This window comes from Macaca thibetana, chromosome 7, assembly GCF_024542745.1.
Source record: "Macaca thibetana thibetana isolate TM-01 chromosome 7, ASM2454274v1, whole genome shotgun sequence".
Taxonomy (NCBI): domain Eukaryota; kingdom Metazoa; phylum Chordata; class Mammalia; order Primates; family Cercopithecidae; genus Macaca; species Macaca thibetana.
In genome coordinates, this window is record NC_065584.1 from 158,337,696 (window position 1) to 158,362,164 (window position 24,469).

The 24,469-nt window shown below is 51.9% G+C and overlaps 2 protein-coding genes across 2 annotated transcripts in view; one reads left to right on the forward strand and one right to left on the reverse strand.

Moving 5' to 3' along the window:
- Positions 1 to 5,837, forward strand: part of CD276 (CD276 molecule) — a 30,425-nt gene extending 24,588 nt beyond the window's left edge. Inside the window, exons 8-10 of the mRNA XM_050797744.1 lie at positions 1,019 to 1,060; positions 2,509 to 2,544; positions 4,269 to 5,837. Of these exons, the coding sequence (XP_050653701.1) occupies positions 1,019 to 1,060; positions 2,509 to 2,544; positions 4,269 to 4,291 (101 nt within the window). The 3' untranslated portion in view covers positions 4,292 to 5,837. The remainder of the gene's footprint in view (positions 1 to 1,018; positions 1,061 to 2,508; positions 2,545 to 4,268) is intronic.
- Positions 1 to 24,469, reverse strand: part of NPTN (neuroplastin) — a 416,039-nt gene that overhangs the window by 146,724 nt on the left and 244,846 nt on the right. The gene's annotated exons all lie outside the window — the stretch shown is intronic.

Sequence of the window (24,469 nt, forward strand, 5' to 3'; positions counted from 1 at the left end):
ATGTGGTAAGGGCTCTAGGCTTAGTGGATGGTCTTTGGCTGGGTGAATGGTGGGCTCCAGGCTGGGTGGATGGTCTTTGGCTGGGTGAGTGGTGGGCTCCAGGCTGGGTGGATGGTCTTTGGCTGGGTGAGTGGTGGGCTGCAGTCTGGGTGGATGGTCCTTGACTGGGTGAGTGGTGGGCTGCAGTCTGGGTGGATGGTCCTTGACTGGGTGAGTGGTGGGCTCCGGGCTGGGTGGATGGTCCTTGACTGGGTGAGTGGTGGGCTCCGGGCTGGGTGGGTGGTCATTGACTGGGTGAGTGGTGGGCTGCAGTCTGGGTGGATGGTCCTTGACTGGGTGAGTGGTGGGCTCCGGGCTGGGTGGGTGGCCTTTGGCTGGGTGAGTGGTGGGCTCCGGGCTGGGTGGGTGGTCATTGACTGGGTGAGTGGTGGGCTGCAGTCTGGGTGGATGGTCCTTGACTGGGTGAGTGGTGGGCTGCAGTCTGGGTGGATGGTCCTTGACTGGGTGAGTGGTGGGCTCCGGGCTGGGTGGATGGTCCTTGACTGGGTGAGTGGTGGGCTCCGGGCTGGGTGGGTGGCCTTTGACTGGGTGAGTGGTGGGCTCCAGGCTGGGTGGGTGGTCTTTGGCTGGGTGAGTGGTGGGCTCCGGGCTGGGTGGGTGGTCTTTGGCTGGGTGAGTGGTGGGCTCCAGGCTGGGTGGATGGTCTTTGACTGGGTGAGTGGTGGGCTCCGGGCTGGGTGGATGGCCTTTGGCTGGGTGAGTGGTGGGCTCCAGGCTGGGTGGGTGGTCTTTGGCTGGGTGAGTGGTGGGCTCCAGGCCGGGAGCCCCTTCATGTTGTCACAGGCTGAGCTCTGCTGTGCTCTGCTCTCGGGCTCCAACCCGTGTCTAGCATTCGGACCACAGGTCAGGCCTACTCAGGCCCTGTTCACTAGCTTCCTGCACTCTTGGGTGGGAAAGTGCTGGCATGAAAATGGGCTTGTGAAAGAGTTTTGTTTATTCTGAGTTCTTGTGTTTGCAGGAGCTGAGGACCAGGATGGGGAGGGAGAAGGATCCAAGACAGGTGAGTCTGAACTTGGAGCTGGCACTCTTGGCTGGGAGAGGGACATATGGGAAAGGAGAGAGGACTCTAGGATCTGGAGGGGACAGATTTGCTGTAAGGTTTGAATGAAATGTGTTCTCTGGACTGAGGCCTTGCCACCCCGGTGAGTCTGCTCTTTGCCCAGAGTTAGGCAGGAGGTGGATCACCCGGTTCCCTCCCAGGTGTGTCTTCATTTCTCCTGCCAACCTTTCCCCATCTGCCAGGGCTGATTCCACCTGATTGGCCCCACAGTGTGGCGTCTGGTAGCTTCCTAGGGGTGGGAGCAGGGACTCCAGAGACAGGGCAGTCTGGGTTTAAGTTCCAGCTCCATCTCAGGTAAACAGAGTGGCCTTGAGCAAGATGGTTTGCCTCTCTGACTTCAGTTTCTTCTTATGTGAAATGGGGATAATCACAGATTCACAGGTTGTTTGAATTATTAATTTAATTAATTGAGATAACATACATAAAGGACCTAGTACCATACCTAGTGCCAAGTGCTTAATACGCTGGAGTCCTATTACTATTAGGCAAACAGCTTAAGACAATCCTGTTCTAGTTACAGGCTCTGTAGCTTTGGGCAAGGTGCCTTGCTCCTCTGGGTGTCAGTTTCCCATCTGTAAAATGTCATCCTGACCCTGCCCTGGCTGTTTTGAAGCTCTCTCAGGTGACTGGAGAGGGAGGTACTTGCAAAGGACATAGGAGCATGGCACAGTAAGCTGGGGGCCCAGCTTGGGTGGTGCCCAGGCACTGGTGCCCATGGCTGCTGGAGGCCGACTTCCAGGGGATCCTAGGCTGGGAGAGGCAGGTTTCCGCTGAGCCATTTGGGATGGTTCCAGTTAATGCCGGTTTCCTCCCCACCCCCGCAGAAGGAAGGGCAGGAGATTGACACTTGGGGACTGCTATAAATTATGCCAATTAATTCTTTGCCTGTTGGTGCCCAGTGTGGCAGGCATAGAGACAGCTCTGGGATCAGACCTCATTTTTCATGCTCAGAGGCAGATGTAGTTGGCAGAAGGGAGGGAGTGGGGAGAAGAGTGTGGGTGAGGGAGTTGGTTAGTCTCATTCCACATGGTCCCAGGCCCACCTGCAAATCTGCCAGCCTCCTTTAGCTTCTCACATCACCCTGTGTGTAGAGTGGGCTCAGGGCAGTTCCGCAACTCCAGCTGGAGGTGGAGGGCTCAAGGGTTGTCCCATTCTACAGATGCAGAAAACTAAGGCCCAGAGAGAATGACAAGCCACAGAGTGGAACTGGGACCTGGGGCTGGGGCTTCGGGCAGCAGCCTAGGGCCCCTTCCCCTGTGCTGTGAAGTGGTCCCACTCTGCTAACTTCTCCTGCCCTTTCCAGCCCTCACTCCTTCCTCTGCCTGACTCCCTACCCCACCACCTCCCACAGTTCCTCGCCATGTATGCCTCCTTTTTTTTTTTTACAGCCCTGCAGCCTCTGAAACACTCTGACAGCAAAGAAGGTAAAGACACCTGGGCTTGAGATTGTGTCTGTGTGTGCACACATCTGTGTGTGAGACACTGAGAGGGTGGGTAGGCATCATCCTTTCACTGGTGACCTGAGGCCCCCTCTGCAGAAGAGCAGCCTCAACTTCCCCGTGGTGAGATGGCAGAGGGCTGAGTAACCAAGGTCCCATCTGCTCTAATGGGACCCAAATATGACAGAGGCTTAACCAGGACAGTTTATTCCTCCTTCCTGTGATAGTGTCAGCATAGGTAATCATAAAACCACTGATGACCTGAAGCCAGGTTCCGCTTACCTGGATTCTGCCCTCTTCAACTTCAAGCTTTCATTCCTAGGTCTAAGAAGCTGTTCAAGCTCACACACCCCCTCCAGAGCCAAAGGGAGAAAAAGGAAAGATATGTTTCCTTCTAGAACTTGACTGGAAGTAGCCTGTGTCACATCCCATTGGTCAGAACCCAGGCATATGAGCCCTAACTCAGGGGAGGCTAGAGAAATGTTCAGCTGGGTAGCCATGTCCCCGGTACACAGTAGGTGGTTAGTAAATGTCCATAGTCATTATGAGGCCTATTGTTATAATGTCAGTGATGACATTTGGAAATGTAGGAGATAAGTCATTTCTTTCCTGTTGTTCAGAATCAAATAACCATAGAAGATTTGGGCAGATGGAGATAAAAAGTGTCAGCTTAGGCCAGGTGTGGTGCATCACGCCCGTAATCTCAGCACTTTGCGAGGCCGAAGTGGGTGGATCATTTGAGGTCAGGAGTTCAAGACCAGCCTGGCGAACATGGTGAAACCCCGTCTCTACTAAAAATACAAAAATTAGCTGGGTGTGGTGGTGCATGCCTGTAATCCCAGCTAGTTGGGAGGCTGAGGCGGGAGAATCACTTGAACCCAGGAGGCGGAGGTTGCAGTGAGCTGAGATCACACCTGTGCACTCCAGCCTGGGTGACAGAGCGAGATTCCATCTAAAAAAAAAAAAAAAAGTCAGCTTGGTTTTGAAGAGTTTCTGGCCTGGTTGGACAAACCAGTTTGCTTCCTAATCCTGCTCCTTGGTGAGGCAGCCTGCCCCTTCAGTCTTTGGCCATGCTGGACAACCACAGAGGCAGTGCCCAGATGGGAGAGCTCCTCTTCCCAGGGACACACAGAGCCGCAAGAATGGGTGAAGGCGAGGGCAGGGGCAGGGCCCAAGCCCTTCTTCCCAAGTCTCCATTCAGCTCCAGATGCAGAGTGGGGTCTGAAATATGAGTCTTTGGGATGGCCCTCCACATGGAGACAGGAAGCTCGGGGGAAGGAGGAGGGCCCCTGCCGTGTCACTCTCAGGGAAACCAGTGTGGAGGGGACACTGGGTATGCTGCCTGCTGGACGAGGGAATTGGGCCTGGCCTTGGAGGGTGAATGGGATCTGGAGATGAGAAGGGAAAAGTGTTGCACTTAGAGGGGAGTGAAGGGAAGTGTGTAGGGCTGTGGACCTGTGGGGACTGAGAGGGGGCTGTGTGAGGTGGTCCCCCTCAGGTGCCCCGGCATGCCTGGCACCTGCATCTGTGTCTGGGCCTCCAGGGCAGTGGTCAGCATGGGGGCTCTCCGTTGGGCTGCTGTCTCACACACACTCCCCACCTGAAGTGTGACCAGGTGCCTGGGCTTCTGGCACGATCCCCAAAATAGATGCTTCTGGCATCTAATGCTTTTCCCATCCCTTTTCTTTTCTTCCCCTCATGAAATGAAGATGATGGACAAGAATTAGCCTGACCATGAGGACCAGGGAGCTGCTGCCCTTCCCTACAGCTCCTACCCTCTGGCTGCAATGGAGCTGCACTGTGACCCCTGCCCCCAACAGATGCATCCTGCTCTGACAGGTGGGCTCCTTCTGCAAAGGATGTGATACAGAGACCACTGTGCAGCCTTATTTCTCCAATGGACATGATTCCCAAGTCATCCTGCTGCCTTATTTCTTACAGACACAGTACACAGACCACCCACAGCCTTATCTCTCTAAGTCATCCTGCCTGCTGCCTTGTTTCACCGTACATACATTTCCTAGCGACACAGCACACTGACCACATCGCCACCCTCTTCTTCCAGTGCTGCGTGGACCATCTGGCTGCCTTTTTTCTCCAAAAGATGCAATATTCAGACTGACTGACCCCCTGCCTTATTTCACCAAAGACACGATGCATAGTCACCCCTGGCCTTGTTTCTCCAATGGCCAATGGCCCTGATACACTAGTGATCATGTTCAGCCCGGCTTCCACCTGCATAGAATCTTGTCTTCTCAGACAGGGACAATGTGGCCTCAGCATCTCCTGGAGTCTAGAAGCTGTTTCCTCTCCCCTCCTTCCTCCAATACTGGCCTTTTCCCTCTCTGCCCCAAATGAAGACAGTGGGCACTCTGCGCCCACCACTTGCACAGCTGTGCAGAGACCTGCAGATGCACGTGCTGGAACACGTGTGGTTCCCCCCGGCCCAGCCTCCTCTGCAGTGCCCCTCTCCCCTGCCCATCCTCCCCACGGAAGCATGTGCTGGTCACACTGGTTCTCCGGGGATCTGTGATGGGGCCCCTGGGGGTCAGCTTCTGTCCTTCTGCCTTCCCACCTCTTTGTTCCTTTCCTTTCATGTATCCATTCAGTTAATGTTTATTGAGCAACTACAGATGTCAGCACTGCGTTAGGTGCTGGGGGCCCTGCTTGGGAAGATCAAGTTCCTCCCTCAAGGACTCCCCATCCAGCTGGGAGACAGACAACTAACTACACTGCACGCTGCGGTTTGCAGGGGGTCCCTGCCTCGCTCCCTGCTCCACACCTCCTCTGTGCTCAAGGCTTCCTGGATAACTCACCCCCACCCCACCCCTAATTCTTACCCAGAGCATGGGGTTGGGGCAGAAACCTGGAGAGAGGGACATAGCCCCTCACCACAGCTAGAGAATCTGGTGGTATCCAAAGTGTCTGTGCAGGCGTGGGCAGGTGGGCAGGCACCAAGGCCCTCTGGACCTTTCATAGCAGCAGAAGAGGCAGAGCCCGGGGCAGGGCAGGGCCAGGAGTGCTTTGGGGACATAGAGGGGACTGCCCCCCGCCCCCACCATGGTGCTATTCTGGGGCCGGGGCAGTCTTTTCCTGGCTTGCCTCTGGCCAGCTCCCAGCCTCCAGTAGAGTGAGACTTCAGATGTTCTGATGCCTTCTGGATGTCATCTCTGCCTGCCCCAGGAATGGAAGATGTGAGGACTTCTAATTTAAATGTGGAACTCGGAGGGATTTTGTAAACTGGAGGTATGTTTTGGGGAAAATAAATGTCTTTGTAAGAAACGTTTTCTCTGTGAAGTGTTTGGAAGCAGGGTGGGCCCCAGGCCTCAACCGGCAGGATTCTCTCCTGGATGTTGAAGCCTGGCCCTCCTTATCTCACCGTCCTGAAATCACTGGATCTCCAAGGCCATTTGGCTCCCTCCTTGCCTTCAGGTTCCCCCTGGATAAAGTGAAGCTGGTTGTCCAGAAAGCCAGGCCCTTTGGTCACTCTATGGGGCTCCTCCCAGTGGAAGCATCACCCAATTTCTTTCCCTCAGAAAACTCAAACCTAGGCTTGTTTAGGACCTCTGCTGATGTACCCATTTTAGAGACTGGGAAGCTGAGACTCAGTAAGAAGCTGGCACCAGGAAGAATTCTGAATGCTGTTTCTGGCTGACTCAATTGGATGGGCACCGGGCCAGGGATCAGAGGTCCATTCCCAGGACAGAGTTCTGCCCTATGACCCTGAGCAGGACATTTCCCTTCTCTGAGCCTTGGCTTTCTTGTATGAAAAATAGCCACCTGTGCACAGTGGCTCATGCCTGTAATCCCAACACTTTAGGAGGCTGAGGTAGGAGGATCGCTTAAGGCCAGGATTTCAAGACTAGCCCAGGCAATATAACAAGACCCTGTCTCTGCACAGAAATAAAAAATCAGCCAGGTGTGGTGGCACACACCTGTAATCCTAGTTAGGAGGATTCCAGGAGTTGCAATCCGCTGTAATTGTACCACTGCACTCCAGCCTGGGCAACACAGCAAGACTCTGTCTCTAAAGAAAAAAGGAAGAACAGAACTGAGGTTTTAACCACCTTCCACTTTGAAAGACTGAGAGGAGGCATGCAGGCTTCCAGAGAGCCAGATTCAGGGCTCTGGGAGCCTGCCTAGGGTACTGCATTTGTTTGCCCCTGGATGACAGTGTCCTGGCACTGGGACAGCCTGGAGCTTTGCAGACCCTGGGCAGCAGGAGGAGCCTGTGCTGGGGGTCAGGACACTTGACTTTCAGTCCTGCCTCTGCTAGTAACCTGTGTCCATGTCCTTCATACCTCTGAGCCTTACTTTCCTTATCTATTAAATAGGGGTGACAGGTCATCTCCCAAAAAGTATGTGGCACCCTTTACAAACTGCAGGGTTTGTTACAAAGTTAATGGCCCTAGGGGTGAGATCAGTCATGTTGCTTGAGGTCCTGTCATTGGTGCTCTGGGTGGGTATTAGGATTGAAAGACTTACGCCTTTGCCCCTCCAACCCACTGTTTGCCCTTGAGCTTGCTGCTTCACCGCACTGGGCTTCAGTCCCTACCAGTAAGGTAGAGACAGTAATAGTTCCTGTTTCAAAACACTGTTGAGAGGGTTGGACAAAGTGGGTGAGAAGACACTGCAATCAGGCCGGGTGCTGTGGCTCATGCCTGTAAGCCTAGCATTTTGGGAGGCTGAGGCAGGCAGATCACCCGAGGTCAGGAGTTCAAGACCAGCCTGGCCAACATGGTGAAACCCCGTCTCCACTAAGAATACAAAAAAGCCGGGTGTAGTGGCACGTGCCTGTCATCCCAGCTACTCGGGACTGAGACAGGAGAATCATTTGAGCCCAGGAGGTCTAAGTTGCAGCGAGCTGAGATCGCGCCACTGCATTCCAGCTTGGGTGACAGAGTGAGAGTCCATCTCAAAAATAAATAAACATAAAAAGACACTGCAAACCATTAGGTGCTGGGCACACGTGAGGGGCTATTCTTTCCCTCCCTGCAGTCGGGCCCACGCACTGTTGCTCCTTAGGTGATTTTGTAGATTGAGCACAGTGACTTGGAACAAGCTGTCTGAAGCCCAGTTTGTTCATCTGTAAAACAGGCACAGGAACCCATGCTTTTTCTTTGTGACAGGGCTGGATAAGGCTCAGACATATGACTGCATCGAGTGTTCTGGGCACGGACCCAGCAGGTGTGGGACTTGCCTGGAGGCTTAGGGGTAAAGAGAGTGGCAACTAAGTCCTCTGGTGACAAGTGCCCTGGGCAGCAGTATTTTTAGCTGCCCTTCCTGGGCAAAGCTCCAACTCCTGCATTTTAATGGAGAAATAATTCTCACAGTGCGACAAGCTGTAGCCTGCAGGTGTCACATCCATATTAAAAGAGGACAGAGCAAGGTTCATTTGCCTGGCTCAAGGTGTGACCAGAATTCGCCTCTAGGACCATTTGTAACCAGGGCTTGAAGACCAATTAGTGGATCTGACCACTCACCACCCAGAGGAAGGAGACTGGGAGGAGGGGTGAAAATGGTATGGCCAGGGCATCTGGATCATCCTGCCTCTTCTACTTGTGTGCTTGGAGCATTCTGCTTAACTCGCAGACCCTGGGCAGCAGGAGAAGCCTGGGCTGGGGGTCAGGACACTTGACTTTCAATCCTGGCTCTGCTACTAGACTGGCCTCCTTCTAGACTGTTGTATCCAGTCTTACACATTTACAAAAAATATATTTTTTTTTTTTGGTAATCAAACATTATGCAATGCTTTTTTCTGTTTTTACTCTTTTCCCAAGTCAATTCTTCTAAAGTGTCCTCATCCTCTTTGCTTTCTATATTGATGTGTAACATACCTCTAGTATTTATAAGATGCTAATCCTCAGTGTATGACTCCATGAATTTTTACACAAATCTCTACCCATATAACCACTACCCAGATCAAGATATAGAACGGTTCCTGGATTCCAGAAAGTTCCCTAGTGTCCCTACCCAAGCAACAGCCCTGCCCACTTGGCTGCTTTCACCAATTAGTTTTACTTATTCTTGAACTTCATATAAATGGAATTGTGCAGTACATGCTATTTTGTATCTAGCTTCTTGCAAAGAACTCCCTCGTTCTTTTTAAATGGCTACATAGTATCTCATAGTACTGCTGTTCTAGCCTATATTTTGCTAGTTCCTACAGTTTAGACACAAATAATGCAGGCTTGTGCTCGAGTTTCTACAGTATGGAGCCCTAGAAGTGGGATCTCTGGATACATTTTAAGTGTTGGGAGAGTTGCCAATTGTTTCAGCTGCCTTTTTAGCCAGTCCCTGTGGCAGTAAGAATGTGCAAGTGAAGAAAACTTAGGGTGGCTGGAAAAACTGATTCTAGACAGGGTAGAGATGGTACTTGGAATTCACATCCAGTTGGGCTCTCGGAGACTTCAGAGTGGAGCCTGATTCAGTAGCGTACAGGGCCTGCAGTTATCCCTTCCATCTGCTCTGGACCACCTTGCCCTTCAGCATCTGTCTGTCACTGCCGCTGCCTCCGTTCCCAGGAGCTGTCTGGGATCCCGGGACCCCAGTCCTGGGTGAGTGTGTCTGCCTCCTGGTGGGTTATGTGGGCCCAGCACTGTGGTCTGAGTGAGTGTGTGCCAGGGTCGAGCCCTGCACCCGGAGCACCGTAATTGATGGGGGAAGGTTCTCAGCATCTTTGGGTTTTTTTTTTTTTTCTTTCTTATTTCTTTTAAAGAAGGTCTCACTCTGTTGCCCAGTCTGGAGTTCTGTGGTACGGTCATAGCTCACTGCACCCTCAACCTCCCGAGCTCATGATCTTCCTGCCTCAGTAGCTGGGACTGCAGGTGCCTGCCACTACACCTGACTAACTTAAATTTTTTTTTTTTTTTTTTTCAGAGACAGGGTCTTGCTATGTTGCCTGGGCTGGTCTCAAACTCCTGGGTTCAGTCAATCCTCCTGCCTCAGCCTTCCAAAGTGCTGGGATTACAGGCGAAAGCCACTGTGCCTGGCCAGCATCCTGTTGGATGCAGGTGGCTCAGGTTAGGTTAAATCTCTTGCACTTGTGTCAGAGAGTATTCATAACCTTTGGCACTGCCAGCTCCAGGTAATTATGGTGACACTACTTCATTACTAATGAGGCAGAGCTTTGTTAGAACAGAGAAACACCTGAGTCTCATAGAGGAGCCATAACCCGGCCCTCAGACAGAGGGTCTGTGACCTTTGCCCTCAGCCTTTCTCCAGCATTTGAGCAGCAAAATATCCCCTGCCCCTCAGCCTTCCTTAGCTAATATGATTTCTGCACCCAAACGCCCTCCTCTGGATGTGTTTCATCAGCGTCCCTTGCAGATTGAGGCTCTGGCATGGATCACGATGCTTCAGCTCATAATAGATCAGCTCTCACCTCCCGCGTCCTGGGCACTATGTTCCTAGTGATACAGCTCCTGATCCCATTAGTCCAGTGGTTCTCAACCCGGAGTGTCCATTAGAATCACTTTGGGAGTTGTAAATGGTGCCTGGGCTCCATCCCCAGAAGTTCTGATGGAATTGATTGAGTTTATTGCTAAATATTTGATGTGCATATGCCACTGGCCCTAGTCTGGCTTATAAATTGATGTGAAACAGGATTCGGAAGACAGCCCTGAGCAGAGACCTTTGAGACACCACCTCTTAGGTAAGCTAGCTATTCTCAGTGATCACCATATTGGACTCCGTGCGTTTTTTTTTTTTTTTTAACTAAGGGAAGCACAGAAAATACAGGAGCAAGGAAGGTTGAGGGAAGTGATAATGTTTAATTCAGAAAGAAGGGGGCCCTGTTCCCTGTGTTGTGGGGCGGGGGAGAACAGGCATCCTGAGTTCCTGCACTCACTCAGACCAGACACGTAGGCTCTGGGAGAATGATGATGAAGGATGCGGTGCCACTGGTGATGGTTCAGTCCTTTTTAGCTCTAGGAAATGGGGAGCCCTGCCTACTCCTGAGCGTCCCCTCCCCCTCCTCCTCTCACAGCCTCCCTTTTGCCTCTGTGTCTCTCACCTGTCGCCCCCAGGCCTCCAGATGTGGATAGCCACATGGCTGCTTTGGACTCCCTCTGCCCTCCAGCACCATGTCCTCCGCGGAGGGAAGGACCATCTGTCCTGCTCCCTGTAGCCGTCAGTCTACATTTGTGTGCCAGGCTCAGGGAAATAATAGCCTTCATGTTTTTCCTGCTCTCCCCCACCTCCCATCTCACACGTGCTTCAGAATCAGGGCATCCTGGGGTCTCTACCACATTGCAGCCCTGCAGTATCCAGAATGACTGAAGCACAGCAGCTCTCCTCTACCACCCCCACCCTCCTTCTTGAAGCTCTCTGGCCTCTAGTTCTTCCTCAGTCTCAAAACTCACCCATCTGAAGTCCACCTGCCTACCTATCTACCATAATTTACAGGCCAGAATGCTCCCTGGGTGCTGGTCTATACCCTATTCTGTTTCATTCCTGCTCCTCATATTTCAATATCCTCTCCTAAAAAGTCCCTGTGGAGTGTGGCCCCATTGTTGGAGGTGGGGAAGAGGGACTGATGTATCTGCAGAGCCTGCCAGCCGCTGAACTGACATTTTGCCTTATTTGCTAAGATAATTTAGTGTAATTTGCTACTAATGAATGAATGCACTTCTTGTTCTTAGAGCTTTTGTAATTGCATTGAAGTCCATGTGCTCGCTGACAGCAGTTTCAGCAAACGTTCCGGGAACTGAAGCTGGCCAGGTTGTAGAGGGCTCAGCCTCCTTGGGTGACCATGCTGAGGGCCTTGGTGACCTGTGAGGCATGGCCAGGGTGCTGATTTTCTTGGTGTCTCTATCTGTGCTGCTTTTCTCACTGTCCTCCTGTCCACTGCAGCCAGGAGGATCTGGGTCAGCCCAACAGGAGAATGTGCTGGCAGCCAGGGGTTCTGGACCTAGGACATTTTTGGAATGGGCTCTGCAGTGCTAAGAGAAGAGAGTGCATTCTGTTCTGTCTGCAGGATGGGTGATGAGGGAGTCAGGGGGAAGTATAAGGGAGAAGGGGACAGAGATGACTGGCGAGTGACAGAAGTTGCATGTTTCATATTCAATCGTGTTTATAAGCATTTGCTCCAGCTCCCCCCATCCCTGGATATGCCCTCTCTCTCCTCTGCCTATGCAGATCCTACACACTCCCTCCTATGTATCCCCCCAGATCTCTGCAACTCCATGTTTCATAGCTACGATGAAGCACTTGCTCGCTCATTGCTTTCTGGGAACTCATCTCCCCAGAGCAGTTCTGGCTTGCCCCCACACCCAGAGCCGGGCACAGAGCAGCTCCTGTCCTCTGGTCTGCTGCAAGCAGGAGGTACCCAAACCACATTAATTCAGGTCTCTGAATGGAAGTAACTAAGGCTGAAGTTTACTTCTACACTATCCATGAATAAAGGATTTCCCAGCAAATGAACAATGTAAATGAGGCTGCCAAAGGGTGCTTCACCTATTTAAAGGAATAATGTATTTTAAAAATCTTTTAGAAGCTCTTAGTTACCCAGAAACAATTGATACGGTAATTGCAAGCCATTTTTAAAATTTGTTTACTAGAGAGGACTCCCCAACCTCTGTTCACCCACTCCCATGCTCTGCTAACCGTTAGGGGAGCTGGGCACTAAATGCTCGGTGTCCTTGTAGACCCCATCTGTAAAATAGGGTCAGGAATAGTACCTTCCCCTCCCTCGTTGACCAAAATGGACAGAGATTGCCCAAAGGACAGAGCCTTCACGGGGCCACCTCACCTGCACTTACACAGTATGAATGGACAGATCTGGGCAGATGGCCCTGGACTCAGCCAGGACAAAAGAGAGCTTTGACCTGAGACCAATAGGAAGGGGTTGGATGGTCAGACAGGATGTGTGTGGGGAGGATGGGGGTGGAAGCAGAGGCAATCTCTCATTGCTCAGCCCAAGATGGTAGCTGAAGTAGCCCCAGGCAAAAAGAGAAGCAGCCATGGCCCCCTGAGCACCAGCACTGCAGATCCCTGGCCTGCAGATCGATTCTGCTTTCTCAGTTTGATGGGCTTGTTGGCTTCGGCTTGGGGAGGAAAAACAAGCTCTTTCTCAAGGAGAGGAGCCGTGTCAGAGGTGGCTGTGGTGCCTCCATCCCTGCCGCACAGCCCACCCCTGCCCAGCCCTGTGAGAGATGCTGGGTCAGCAGTCAGGACACCATTCTTAGCCTCTCCCTTGGCCCTAGCCCGGCATCTGCCTGCCTGGTGGTGTGGGGCGAGGCAGGCCAACATGCCTGGGCTGAGGGGCTCCTGTGGGCAGTTGTCAGGCCCTGTGCACCTGCCGCTGAGGCTGCTCCTGGTCCCATGTGTGTGGCCCTGGATGGATGTGTGCCTTTGGCGGGGTGAGAGGGTAGATAAGAGTGAAGACAGGAAAGCAAAGGTCAGTATCCACAAACTTGGAAACATCAGCCTGCTGAGGAAGGGACCCTAAAGCCCCTTTTCCACAATATTGCTGAGCTCTAGAAGGGGAGGAATTGGGAGCAGGTGGGAGCAAAGCTCAGACTAGGACCCAGGAGGCTCTGCTCCCAGCTCAGTTCTGTGTCCACAGGACTCTGTGATACACCTCTGTGGGGTTCAATCTGAGGACAAGAGCGTGGGTATCTGAGCAGCCACTTCCTGCATGTGGTGAGGCAACCCAACACAGTGGGCTTTTCCATTTTGCAGCCCCCACAGAACCAGCCCCTCCAAGGAAGCACATGTTTCATTGGCAGCAGTGGTGGCAGTGGCAACTGAGCCCTTGTGGGGCACCACTCCTCCCAACCTCAGCAACCTCCTGTCTCCTCTTGTAGTTTTCCTGATAAACATCTTTAAAATATTTATGAAGGCAGCTTCAATGAAGTAACACACCATTGCTTTAAAATGATTTTCTTCTAATAGGTAACTTGAGCACGGGCTCCATTTCCCAAACTCCTAAGGGCAGGCCCATCACGGTGACACCCCAGGGTGGGCATTCAAGGCTCTCCATGAATGAGCTGAGCAGTGGGGATCCCTTCCCTCTCTCAGGACCTCCAAGGGCGGGCCAGGCCTGGCGGCAAGTGTGGTGTGACAGTGTCATAGAGCTCAGGGACTGGACTCTGGCAGAGGGGTCTCGGGGATCAGGCAAGCCAGTTAGGGCTCTGGAAGAACTCCTGACATGGGAAGAAGCTGAAAACTGGAAGTTTCTCTAGAACCATGGATAGCACCTCCAACCTATGCCCCGGGGGCACTGAGAAGCCCAGAAGCTGGGAGCTAGGACTCCTCGGTCTCTGTCCCACTTGATTGATAAGAATGGGGAAAGGCTGTACTCCAGAAGGAAGTGATGAGTGCCATGGGTTTCTAGGGAGGAACCTGGACTGGGATGCCGTGGCCACTGAACAGTTGGTAGCTGAGCTCAGCTGCTCCCCAGCGGCCCTGGATGGAAAGGACATGATGGCAATGCCTTGTGTGCACATGTTGTGGGGTGGGTTGGGAGTAAGTTAGGATCTGCAGTTGGCCGCCAGATCTGTCTGTCTGGCCTTTGAAACTCCAAGAAGCCACCGCCTACCCTCCTTCTTACACAAATCCCTGAGCTGCCCTCTCATGGACAGGTAGGATCATACCTTGTCTAATCTCTTCCCGGTGCAGAGGGGGAAACTGAGGTTCCTCCCCATCTCTCAGCCTCTCCCTAGGCTAGAAGGAAAACCCCATCCATATCTATCTCGTATGCAGACAGAGAGGAGGCCCTGATGGAGAAATTTTGGGAGGAAGGTTCTATTCTTGATTCTCACCCCACTTATCTCCAGAAAAGTCTCTTTCTAACAAGAGCTGTTTTCATCACCATTGCCTAAAGCCTGGAGCTGCTCTAATTACGTGTCAGGCTGGAATTTGACAGGAAGCATTTTAATTATTAATTTGAAGTGTGCTGAGCATGAGGGGGAGGAGGGCTGGCTCTGCAAGCTCACGCCCAGCCCTGTCTGTTGGGACCTCATTAATGACACCTCAGGCCTCCCAGACTTTCTTCTCCAGATGGAGCCTCTTCCCTGCCATGGCCCAGGGTCTGCACCTCCCACTCTTCTGACCTTCTAACCTCTCACTTTGCACCATGCTTTCTTATTTTTCTAAGCCGTTTGGCACAGAGTCTACTGTTTCTATTACATGGGATGGAGGAGACTAAGGCGCATGGAGGGCAGGAAGTCCAGGGGATGTCACAAGTATGCATTAGCCACAGCCAGGGCAGAGCCTTTTGGGGTTCTTTAGTTCTTGCTTGCCAGCGGAGGTGGCCTTCTGCAGGGCTCTCTCACCTGTGGTGTGCCATCTTTATATCCATATCATCTAAGGTGGCATGCAAAGTTTTGTCAATTTGTTGCCTGCATCTGATCCCATCTGATCCTTTTTTTTTTTTTTTGTCAGAGTCTTGCTCTGTTGCCCAGTGTTGCCAGGCTGGAGTACAGTGGTGCGATCTCGGCTCACTGCAACCTCCACCTCCTGGGTTCAAGTGATTCTCCTGCCTCAGTCTCCTGAGTAGCTGGGATTCCAGGCGCCCACCACCATGCTTGGCTAATTTGGTATTTTTAGTAGAGATGGAGTTTCACCATCTTGGCCAGGCTGGTCTAGAACTCCTGGCCTCCAGTGATCTGCCCTCATCGGCCTCCCAAAGTTCTGGGATTAATGGTGTGAGCCACTGCACCCGGCCTGCATCTGATCCTTTTGAGGAGTAGATTCTTTGCTTCATTTACACCCAGGCATGCATGTGCCCTCTGGGCTGGACCACTTGTCCACTCCCAGGTGAAGTAGAGTTAGAGCCTGTCATGGGCTAAGGACATCATTTTGCCCATTTCCTCTCCTGCCCTCAATTAAGAAAGATTCATCCCCTGCTCATTGGTTGTTTTCTGGGTTTAACCCCTGGCACTGTCCTGTGTGTTGGGGCCTGTCTCTTCTGTCACGCATCATTGTTTCTGCATTCTGGATTCAGGGCCACAAAGCTGCAGGCTAGGATGCAGCCCTGGAGCTGAAGATTGTGCTGTGTCACGTGGGTCCAGCTGCTGCTGTGGTGTGTGAGGCTGAGATTGCATTTCTGTCCCAGGCTTCCTTCCTTGGGTTGCTGGCCAGTCCCCTTCCTCTCCAGGGCATTCCTGCTTCTACCTGCATCCCAGGCTCGGTGCTCAGGAGCCTGTGCTCAGCCAATGGCCCCTACTTCATTTCTTGATGCAACTTTCCTTTGTGTTAGATTTGGTGCTGTATTTGGATGAGAAAGTCATGATCCACTAGGGGAGATAAGCATTTATGTGAATTTGATCTAGGCAGAACTGTGGGGTCCAGAGGAGGGATCAAGGAACCCTGGAGGAATTGGGGCAGATTTCCCAGACACAGTGATGTGAGAGCTGAGTCTTGAAGGACATTTGGTATGTTATTCATAGTTGGGTGCATTGAACAGAAGCAACTGTATTTTAAGCAGAAAGGAATTTAGTACAGGGTATTGGGTGCTTACGCCAGCTTGGGGCTGGGTCTCAGGAAATGATTTCTTTTCTTTTCTTTTTTGAGACAAAGTCTTGCTCTGTGGTCCAGGCTGGAGTGCAGTGGTGTGATCTCAGCTCACTGCAACCTGCACCTCCCAGGTTCAAGCTATTCTCCTGCCTCAGCCTCCCGAGTAGCTGGGATTACAGGTGCATGCCACCATGCCCGGCTAATTTTTTTTTCTTTTCTTTTCTTTTTTTTTTTGAGACAGAATCTCACTCTGTTGCCCAGGCTGGAGTGCAGTGGCGTGATCTTGGCTCACTGCAGCCTCTGTCACCCAGTTCAAGCGATTCTCATGCCTGAGTCTCCCATGTAGCTGGGACTACTGGCACATGCCACCACGCCCTGCTAATTTTTGTATTTTTAGTAGAGATGGGGCCAGGCTGGTCTTGAACTCCTGACCTCAAGTGATCCACCTGCCTCAGCCTCCCAAAGTGTTGGGATTACAGGCGTGAGCCACCACGCCTGGCCAGGAAATGACTTCCAGAATACAGAATATCACAGAACTGACCAACCAGGGGGCTGCTACTTTGTCATGCAGTAGGTTGAATAATGGTCCCCAAAGATGTTCATGTCCTAATTCCTGGAGCCTGTGAATATTACCTTACCTGGCAAAAAGGACTTCGCAGATGTAATTAGGTTAAGAATCTTGAGATGGGAAGATGATCCTGGATTATCTAGGTGGGTCCAATGTAATAATAAGGGTCCTTATAAGAAGGAGGCAAGAAAGCAGAATCAGGAGAAAATAAAGGAGACGGATGACAGATCAGGAGCTGGCTTGAAGACGGAAGAAGGGGCCGTGAGCCAAGGAAGGCAGGCAGCCTCTAGAAACTGGACAGGGCGAGGAAATGGATTCTCCTCTGGAGCCTCCAGAAGGAACACAGAGCTGCTGACACCTTGACTTGTGAAACCCATTTTGGACTTCTGACCTCCACAGCTGTAAGAGAATAAATGTGTGTGGTTACAAGCCTCTAAGTTTGTGGTATTTAGTTACAGCAGCAAAAAGAATATGTGGAATGGGGGAAGAATCGTTGGGACCACTGGGTTCAAGAACATGTGTCAACAGCCTGATCCAGGGAGCAGAAAGAAACCCATCGCTGCTACCTTCCACACCCCTGAATCCGAGGCCTCAGCACTGAATTGCTGCTGCATTTCCACAGGCAGTTTTGCTGGCTGAAAGCAGCCATAGATAGCCTCCAAATCTGCCTTCCAGGTCTTGCCAAAGGGACTCTAATTGCTGGAACTTAATTCACACACAACCTCAGCTGCAAAGGAGTCCTGCATGTTTAGCTTCACAGCCACTGCAGTCTAGCAAGGCCATGAGGAGATGGCAGGAAAGGGATGCTGAGTGTTCACCAAACATCTCAGACACAATGGGGAGTAATTAATGATGAAAATGAGTAATATGCATTAACACCTGACCACGGGCTCATCAGGAAAACTTCCCACCAGCCCATGCATGAGTATTATACCTGGACTCTGTGTAAAGATGAAGCTAAGCTATTTGCCCAAAAATCCCACAGTAAGGAAGTGACGGAGGCAGGTTTGAATCCAGCTTTGGTCTACTTTAGCGCTTGAGCTTCTAACCACTACACAGTACTGAGGAGGGGTAGGGTCAGCGCCATGAGGGGAAATGGCCTTGAAGAACACAGAGGCATGAAGTAACCAGGCACTTCAGGGAACTGCAAGCAGCTCCTATGCCTTGAACAAAAGCTGCATGGGCAGGAGCAGCAGGGAGAGTAGAGAGCAGCGGGGGCCAGGCCACAAGGGTCTCTAGTGCTCTGCCAAATGGCTGCACTTCACTCCTAAAGACCACCAGGCACCGTGGAAATAGCTTTTTTTACTTTTCTCCATAAAAGGTCTTAAGACAGGAGAGCAACAAGTTGTTTTGCATTTTGTATGTGAAGAGAGGTTTACACTAGATCAGAGAACTGAGTCACATAGAAAAGACAAAGCCCAGACCCTGGTCACACACTAAACCCTGACTCTGTGATGGGCTCGGGGTCATAGACTGAGCCCCAACCCTGGAGACACACTGAGCCCTGACTGTGGTCACACACTTAGCTCCAACCCTGGTCATAGATTGAGCTCTAATTCTGGTCATACACTGGGCCCTGATCTGGTCACACACTGAACCCTGATTGTAATCATACACTGAACCCTTACCCCAGTCACGCACTGAGCCTCAAGGTCACAGACTGAGCCCCAACCATGGGAACACACTGAGCTCTGACTGTGGTCACACACTGAGCTCCATCTCTAGTCATAGACTGAGCCCTGATCCTGGTCACACACTGAACCCTAGTCCTGGTCATACACTGAGCCCTGATCCTGGTCACAGATAAACCCTGATCCTAGTTATAGGCTAAGCCCCATCCTTGCTCTGGACTGAGTCCTATTTTTGGTGTCTCCCTGGGCCCTACCTCTGGTTGTAGACTAGCCTGTCTTGCAGTTGAGCTCTTATCCCATCCAACCACACTAGGGAGGCCACTGATCACCGGAGCAGTCAGGCGCAAGTGTGATTCATTCGCTACAGCCCTTCGCTATTGCTGTGTCCATAGCCCAGGACTCACATCTTTAAAAAGCAGAGAAATCTGCTTCTGTGACGTGCAAGATGACTGGACATGCTTACTTAGTGCTTGATGAGTCAAGGAGTAGGAGAAGGTAGAAGAGGAGAGGGAAGCGAGTTCTTAGAATATTAAGCTCCCTTTCTGTAATGAAGGGGGCTCTCACTACAAATCTAGAGCTCCCTGCCAACCAGATAGGAATGCAGAGGGCGTAGCAACAACCTGGGACTAGCTGTGTTCTGGCCTGGGGCCTGCTGGGCTTCCGGGAGAGAGATCAGACCTCAGCCTCTCCCACGGCCACAGGCCAGCAGGATCTTACTTAGTGAGATCCTGCATGTCACAGGAGACAGCAGGCAGAGTGGCCTTGGGGCTCGGCCCTGAGATAACAACCCATTTGTCTGCTGGCAGACAAGGTATTCACAGTATACTTGAGTCACCCCAAGGTGGTTGCCGATGGGGTAAATCTCTTCCTTGTGCTGGAGCCCCTTGCATTGCCCTCCACACCCCACTCCTCCTACTTTCCCCTTCCAGCTCTAGAAGTCACTTGGGCTATTCCTCTCTACACCGCCAAACAAATTTCCACCAATTAAAACTGGAATTAAACCACTCTAGTAGCCTTCTGTCCTGTCCCTAAAGTCTCCAGGGCTCAAGAATGGGTTCTACCCACTACCAGGTGTGGTCGTCTCCAGGGTGGAGGAGAGAAACCATTCTCAATGGGCAGCTTGTTAAAATCCCCAGGACATGACTGGTTCTGGTGGGCCTACTTCCAGCAAAGCGCAGCTGCCTGTGAGGCTCTGCTCCAGCCCCATCGTCCTGTCCTGCCTCTATGATGACATATGGGGCAGGTACTATCCCTCTCTGGACCTTGCAAACTGACCCTGGGAGCAGCCACAGGAATGCCGCCCTGGGCCCTTGTTCCTGAGCTCGGGACATTTCCTAGGCCCAATATGACAGGGAGGCAGAGCGCCCTTGAGAGGGAAGGAAACAGACAGTGGTGGTGCATATTCTGGCAGTCCCTGGAGAAGGGGCTTCACACATATTTTGTCATTGAGCCTTCACAGCAGAGCCATTGGTGGGTTTTACATCCTTAAGAAAATGAAGCTCCAAGAGGTGAAATAGCTGGTGCGGGGTCACAAAGGTAGGAGGAGATGGAGCCCCAGTCTGGAACCAGGGCTTTCTGGCTCTAAAGCCAGGGTTAGGGTTAGGGTTTAGGGTTAGGGTTTGGGACCTCACATTCCATCACTTGCCCACCATTTGGTCCAGGGTACAAAGCAGCTTCTGAATCTGGCCACGGTTAGGGCAAGGGTTGGTCAGCCATCTTGAGCCTCATCACTCTAGGATGGTGGCTGCCAGGCTGGCCTGCCATGGATCCTGTCCTCTGCATCTGAAGTTTTGGGATGAGGTCTCCGCCAGGGGCAGAGGGTGGTGAGGTGGGGATTATGGATCCTCTTGGGACAAGCCTGAGGCCAGGAAGGGACCCTTTAACCAGCCACACTCTGTTCCCTGCTCTATTCCATGTAGGAATCCCGCTGGGCCGCAGTGTGTGTGGTGAGGGTATCCTGGGCAGCTGGAGCTCAGAAGCATGAGGTCTGAGGCTCTGAACATGGTCCAGAAGTCCCGGCAGTCTCAGCTTGGTGTCAGGGCCATGGGTCCTTGTGGCCCTGTGCAGGTGTGATAAGCACCATGCTGCCCACCTCCAGGGCACACTGCTGTGGTGTCTCCAGGATAGTTGTACTGAGGGGGCCATTTACATAGGTGACAATGTGAGTGGTGTCCCTGGAGTTGTGCAGTGGCCCTGGCAGGTGCCCTCAATACTCCCTAGGGAAGGACGTTCTGATAGGGATGGGGCAGGGGCAGAGGGGCAAAGGGAAGAGAGCTTGTCTGAGGGGTACATTGGAGGGCTTCTGGGACAGCCTCCCAAGGCCAGCAGTAGTAGGGGAACCGGGGAATCTGATGCTGATGCGTTTAGCTAGACCTTGCTTGTCGGGAACGCCACCGGGCCTTCAGAATACAAAAGCCTATGGGACAAAGACACTTAATTAAGAAAAATTCACTTACTGACATCTTGCTATGTCCCATCCAGTACTTGAACGATGGCAATTGTTTGGTGAAAGAGTTATCCCTGTGACTGGCACTACCATGGATTGATGGAGTGGCAACAAGGGCTATTTGATTTGAAGATTCCCTTATTAAAAAGCATGAAATCATCCCTCAGCCCTGCAATGATGCTCTGAATTAAAAAGCAAACAAAGCAACAAAACAAAACAAAAACCAAAAACAAGCAAACAAACAAACAAAAACACCAAACAAAACTGGGTGGGTGCTTTGGAAAGTCCAGCAGAGGCTGACTGCCTCAAAGAACCAGAGGGTCAGGCAAAGTGGCCTGCGCCTACCTTCACTGCCCCATGACCCAGAATGAAACTTCCTCCCTTTCAGGAAGCCTTTGGGAGTCTTGACCCCCCAACTCTGAATCTGGAGAGGGAGTTAAGCCCCCTGAACAAGGGTGGGCTAAGCAAAGGCAAGAGGTGTGTTTATTCAATGTACATTCACTGAGAATCTTATGGAAGCATTGTTCCTGCCCTCAAGGGGCTTGCAATCAACTGGAGGAGACAGCTGTATGGAGGAAAATAAACCTTAGTGCAGTGATGAGGGTGGGTCAGAGGTACACTTAAGACACGGCAGGGCAGAAAGGAAGAGATGCCATGGTGAAAGATGAGTTTGGGGTAGGCTGAATTGGCAGGAGTCAGCCTCATACGCCCGCAGGTGCCAGTGTGAATAAATGAGAGTCCTTGGGCCAGTGTGGGGACACTGGTGAGTGCCTGTTCCACCCCAGAAGGGCCCTGATGCTCAGTTCCTGCTGACTGGTTCTGTGTGGAAATGCCATCCCAGTGTTGTCACAGCTACTGATTTTTTTCCAAGAAATCTGAAATCTGGAATTTTACGTAAAATTCTTTTTTTAAAAAAATGTAGGAAGCAAAACAGGTGTGCAGGCCACCAGTCTGCAACCTGTGGATGAGAGAAGGAGAAATACTCAGGGAATTGAAGGGTGAGCAGGGTTAGCTTAACCTGAAAAAAGGTGTTCTCTGGGCTATAGAAGTTCTCAGGACGTCCCCACCCACCCAGGGCAGGAGGACCATCTGCAGCTTCCCTGACACCTCTCCCAGCCTGCAGCCCAAGCACAAGGAACCATATTTTTTTTAGGAAGCCAGAGGAAATGGTTTTCCTTAAGAAAGACTGGAACCCTTTGGGAGGCCCATATGTGACTGGCAAGACTGAACTCCATGTCTGGGGCACCACCCTGAAAAAGTTTCTCTTCTTGTCTACACTAGGCATTGGAGTGAAGTCTGTCTTGAGAGGGGCTGGCAGCTCTTTCTCAGGTCCCAGGACATGGTAGCATGTGCCACTCATTAAAGTGGTGTCAGACTGAGCATCCCTGGGAACATGTCCTAGAGCTATCTCCTTGCCAAGTGGGGCTCCTGCCTCCTGCTCCCAGCCCGTATCCCAGGGACCTGTTGGTGCTCCCCTTGGTGCCTTTGGGATCACAGGTTTACCCTAACCATCCTCACCCCATGCAGGCCGGAGGAAGAGCTCATCACGCCTGGGCCTCATCTGCTCTCACTGGGTGGTTTTCTGTATTTAACCCTCCACCCTCCCGCTGGGTCTCAGGGGCAAATAAGCCTCCTCCCAGTACTGTCCCTAAGGGAATGGTCGTGTCTGGAGGGCAAAAGGGAGAGATGGTGCCGAGATTGTTGCCTATGGGTAGGCATCAGGGTTCTGTCCCCTCCTCACACTCCCGGGTCACTACCTCTTAGTGAACCTCCTTCTCCTTCCCCACCTCACCAGGTGGGCTCAGCCATCACTACCTCCTTTGGGAAGCTGCTCACACTCAGCCATTTAAGGAAAAATTGTCCATCTTACCGGGGTCTCCTGGGAAGGCCCCACCACTGGCCATGGTGCATCCAGGAACCCCACAAAGATCAGGGCCCCTTGGGCTCTTTCCACCGCTGCTCCACAGGTTGTGCCTTGCGGTGACACCTGCAACCCCCACCCCATCCTGCTTTCTTTGGGGGTGGAGGACAGGTCGGGTGGTGCCTGGAGACTGGGTTTCTGAGACTCTTCTAAGACGGTGGGGGAGGAGAGGACACCAGGGTGGGTCTGCACCATCAGATTTGTTGTCCACAGTGGGAAGCGCCTGACTTTACACGTCCCGGCATAATAGGAAGAGAGCAGCCTGAGCAGGAACTGAGAGCCAAGAGCCTCAGGCAGGTGTGTGAGCTTGAGTGTTCCTGGCAGGGAGTCAGGTCTGATCAGCACAGCGCCTGGGTCCTGGATAGCATCAGCCTGAGGTCACCCGCCAAGACCCTTTGGTCCCCTAGGCTGGCATGACTGGTACAGGTAAGGTGGGGGTGGGCAGGTGGTGATGGCAGCTGTGCTTGCCCCTGTAGTAGGGGTTCAGGGCAGGCCAATGGAAGAGTCAGGTTGCATCAGAATTTCAGCTAGCTCCCGTTTAACATGTTACAGGAAGAGGCAGCTCCAGCATCCCACCCCTCTGCCCTGTGGGAGAAAGAAAAGGGTACTGCAAATGCATTGCAGGAGGGACGTTTAACCCACTTGCAAGATCCAATTACCTTCAAGGACTTAGCATATCTGTGATACTTACCAATGTGCTAATTGTGTGCTCTTCTTATCTATTCGTGAGAGTGGGTCCCCATCGTGATGGTCTACTGAATAACTGTTGCTGAGCTATCATAAGGCTTTTCTCCCAGTATCAGGATACCCTGGCTTCCTCCCCCACAGTTAAGAGGACGGAGTGGCTCTGAGTGGGGCTCTGGGGACTCAAACTCCCTTGCAGAAGGTGCTCTTATCTTTTCCATTTTGCACCAACGTGCACCTCTACTTCAATGAGGGCTCTCTCCACCGTCTCCTATATGGTTCCCCCAGCTCCTCGTGTCCTTCATTCCCACATCGAGGTGACCCAGCTCTATTCCATTCCAAGTGAAGTTCCATGCAAAATTCACCCTCCTTCCAGAAGCCTTTTCCTTTTTTTTTTTTTTTTTTAAGACGGAGTCTTGCTCTGTTGCCAGGCTGGAGTGCAGTGGCACAATCTCGGCTCACTGCAACCTCCGCCTCCTGAGTTCAGGTGATTCTCTTGCTTCAGCCTCCCAAGTAGCTGGGATTACAGGCTCCCACCACAACACCCGGCTAATTTTTTGTATTTTTAGTAGAGACAGGGTTTCACCATATTGGCCAGGATGGTCTCCATCTCTTAACCTCGTGATCCACCTGCCTCAGCCTCCCAAAGTGCTGGGATTACAGGCGTGAGCCACCGCGCTGGGCCCCCAGAAGCCTTTTCTAGATACTCCAGCCCCACCCATTGTCAGGTCAGCCTAGACCAGAAAGGGCCGGGACATTCACTGGGCTTAGGGCAGGCTAGTCTTGGCTCTGTCAGAGAAATGGAAAGGGGGAAGGATGCTTTGGGCTTGGAGCTGTTTTTCTGCTAGTCACCCAGTCAGTGCCCCAGACCCGCCAGAAACTAGGGGGTGGTTCTGAAAGTCTGGCCTAAAGCGGAGTTGAAGTCAGGGCCCAAACCCTGGTGAGCACTATGTAAAGTGCCTAACAATCACATAGTATGTATTCTATAAATTGTAGCACTTATATATAGTGTAAATAATGATGGCAATGTCAGTCCCCAGATCAGCCAATTTCTGACTGTGTAACTTAGAACGAATTCCTTATTTGTTCATCAGTTTCCTCCCCTGAGCTGCAAAATAAAGATTGTGGTTATTTCATTTACTCAATAAATAATTATTGAGCAACATATTCTGTTCTAGGTACAACTAAATCTGTCATTC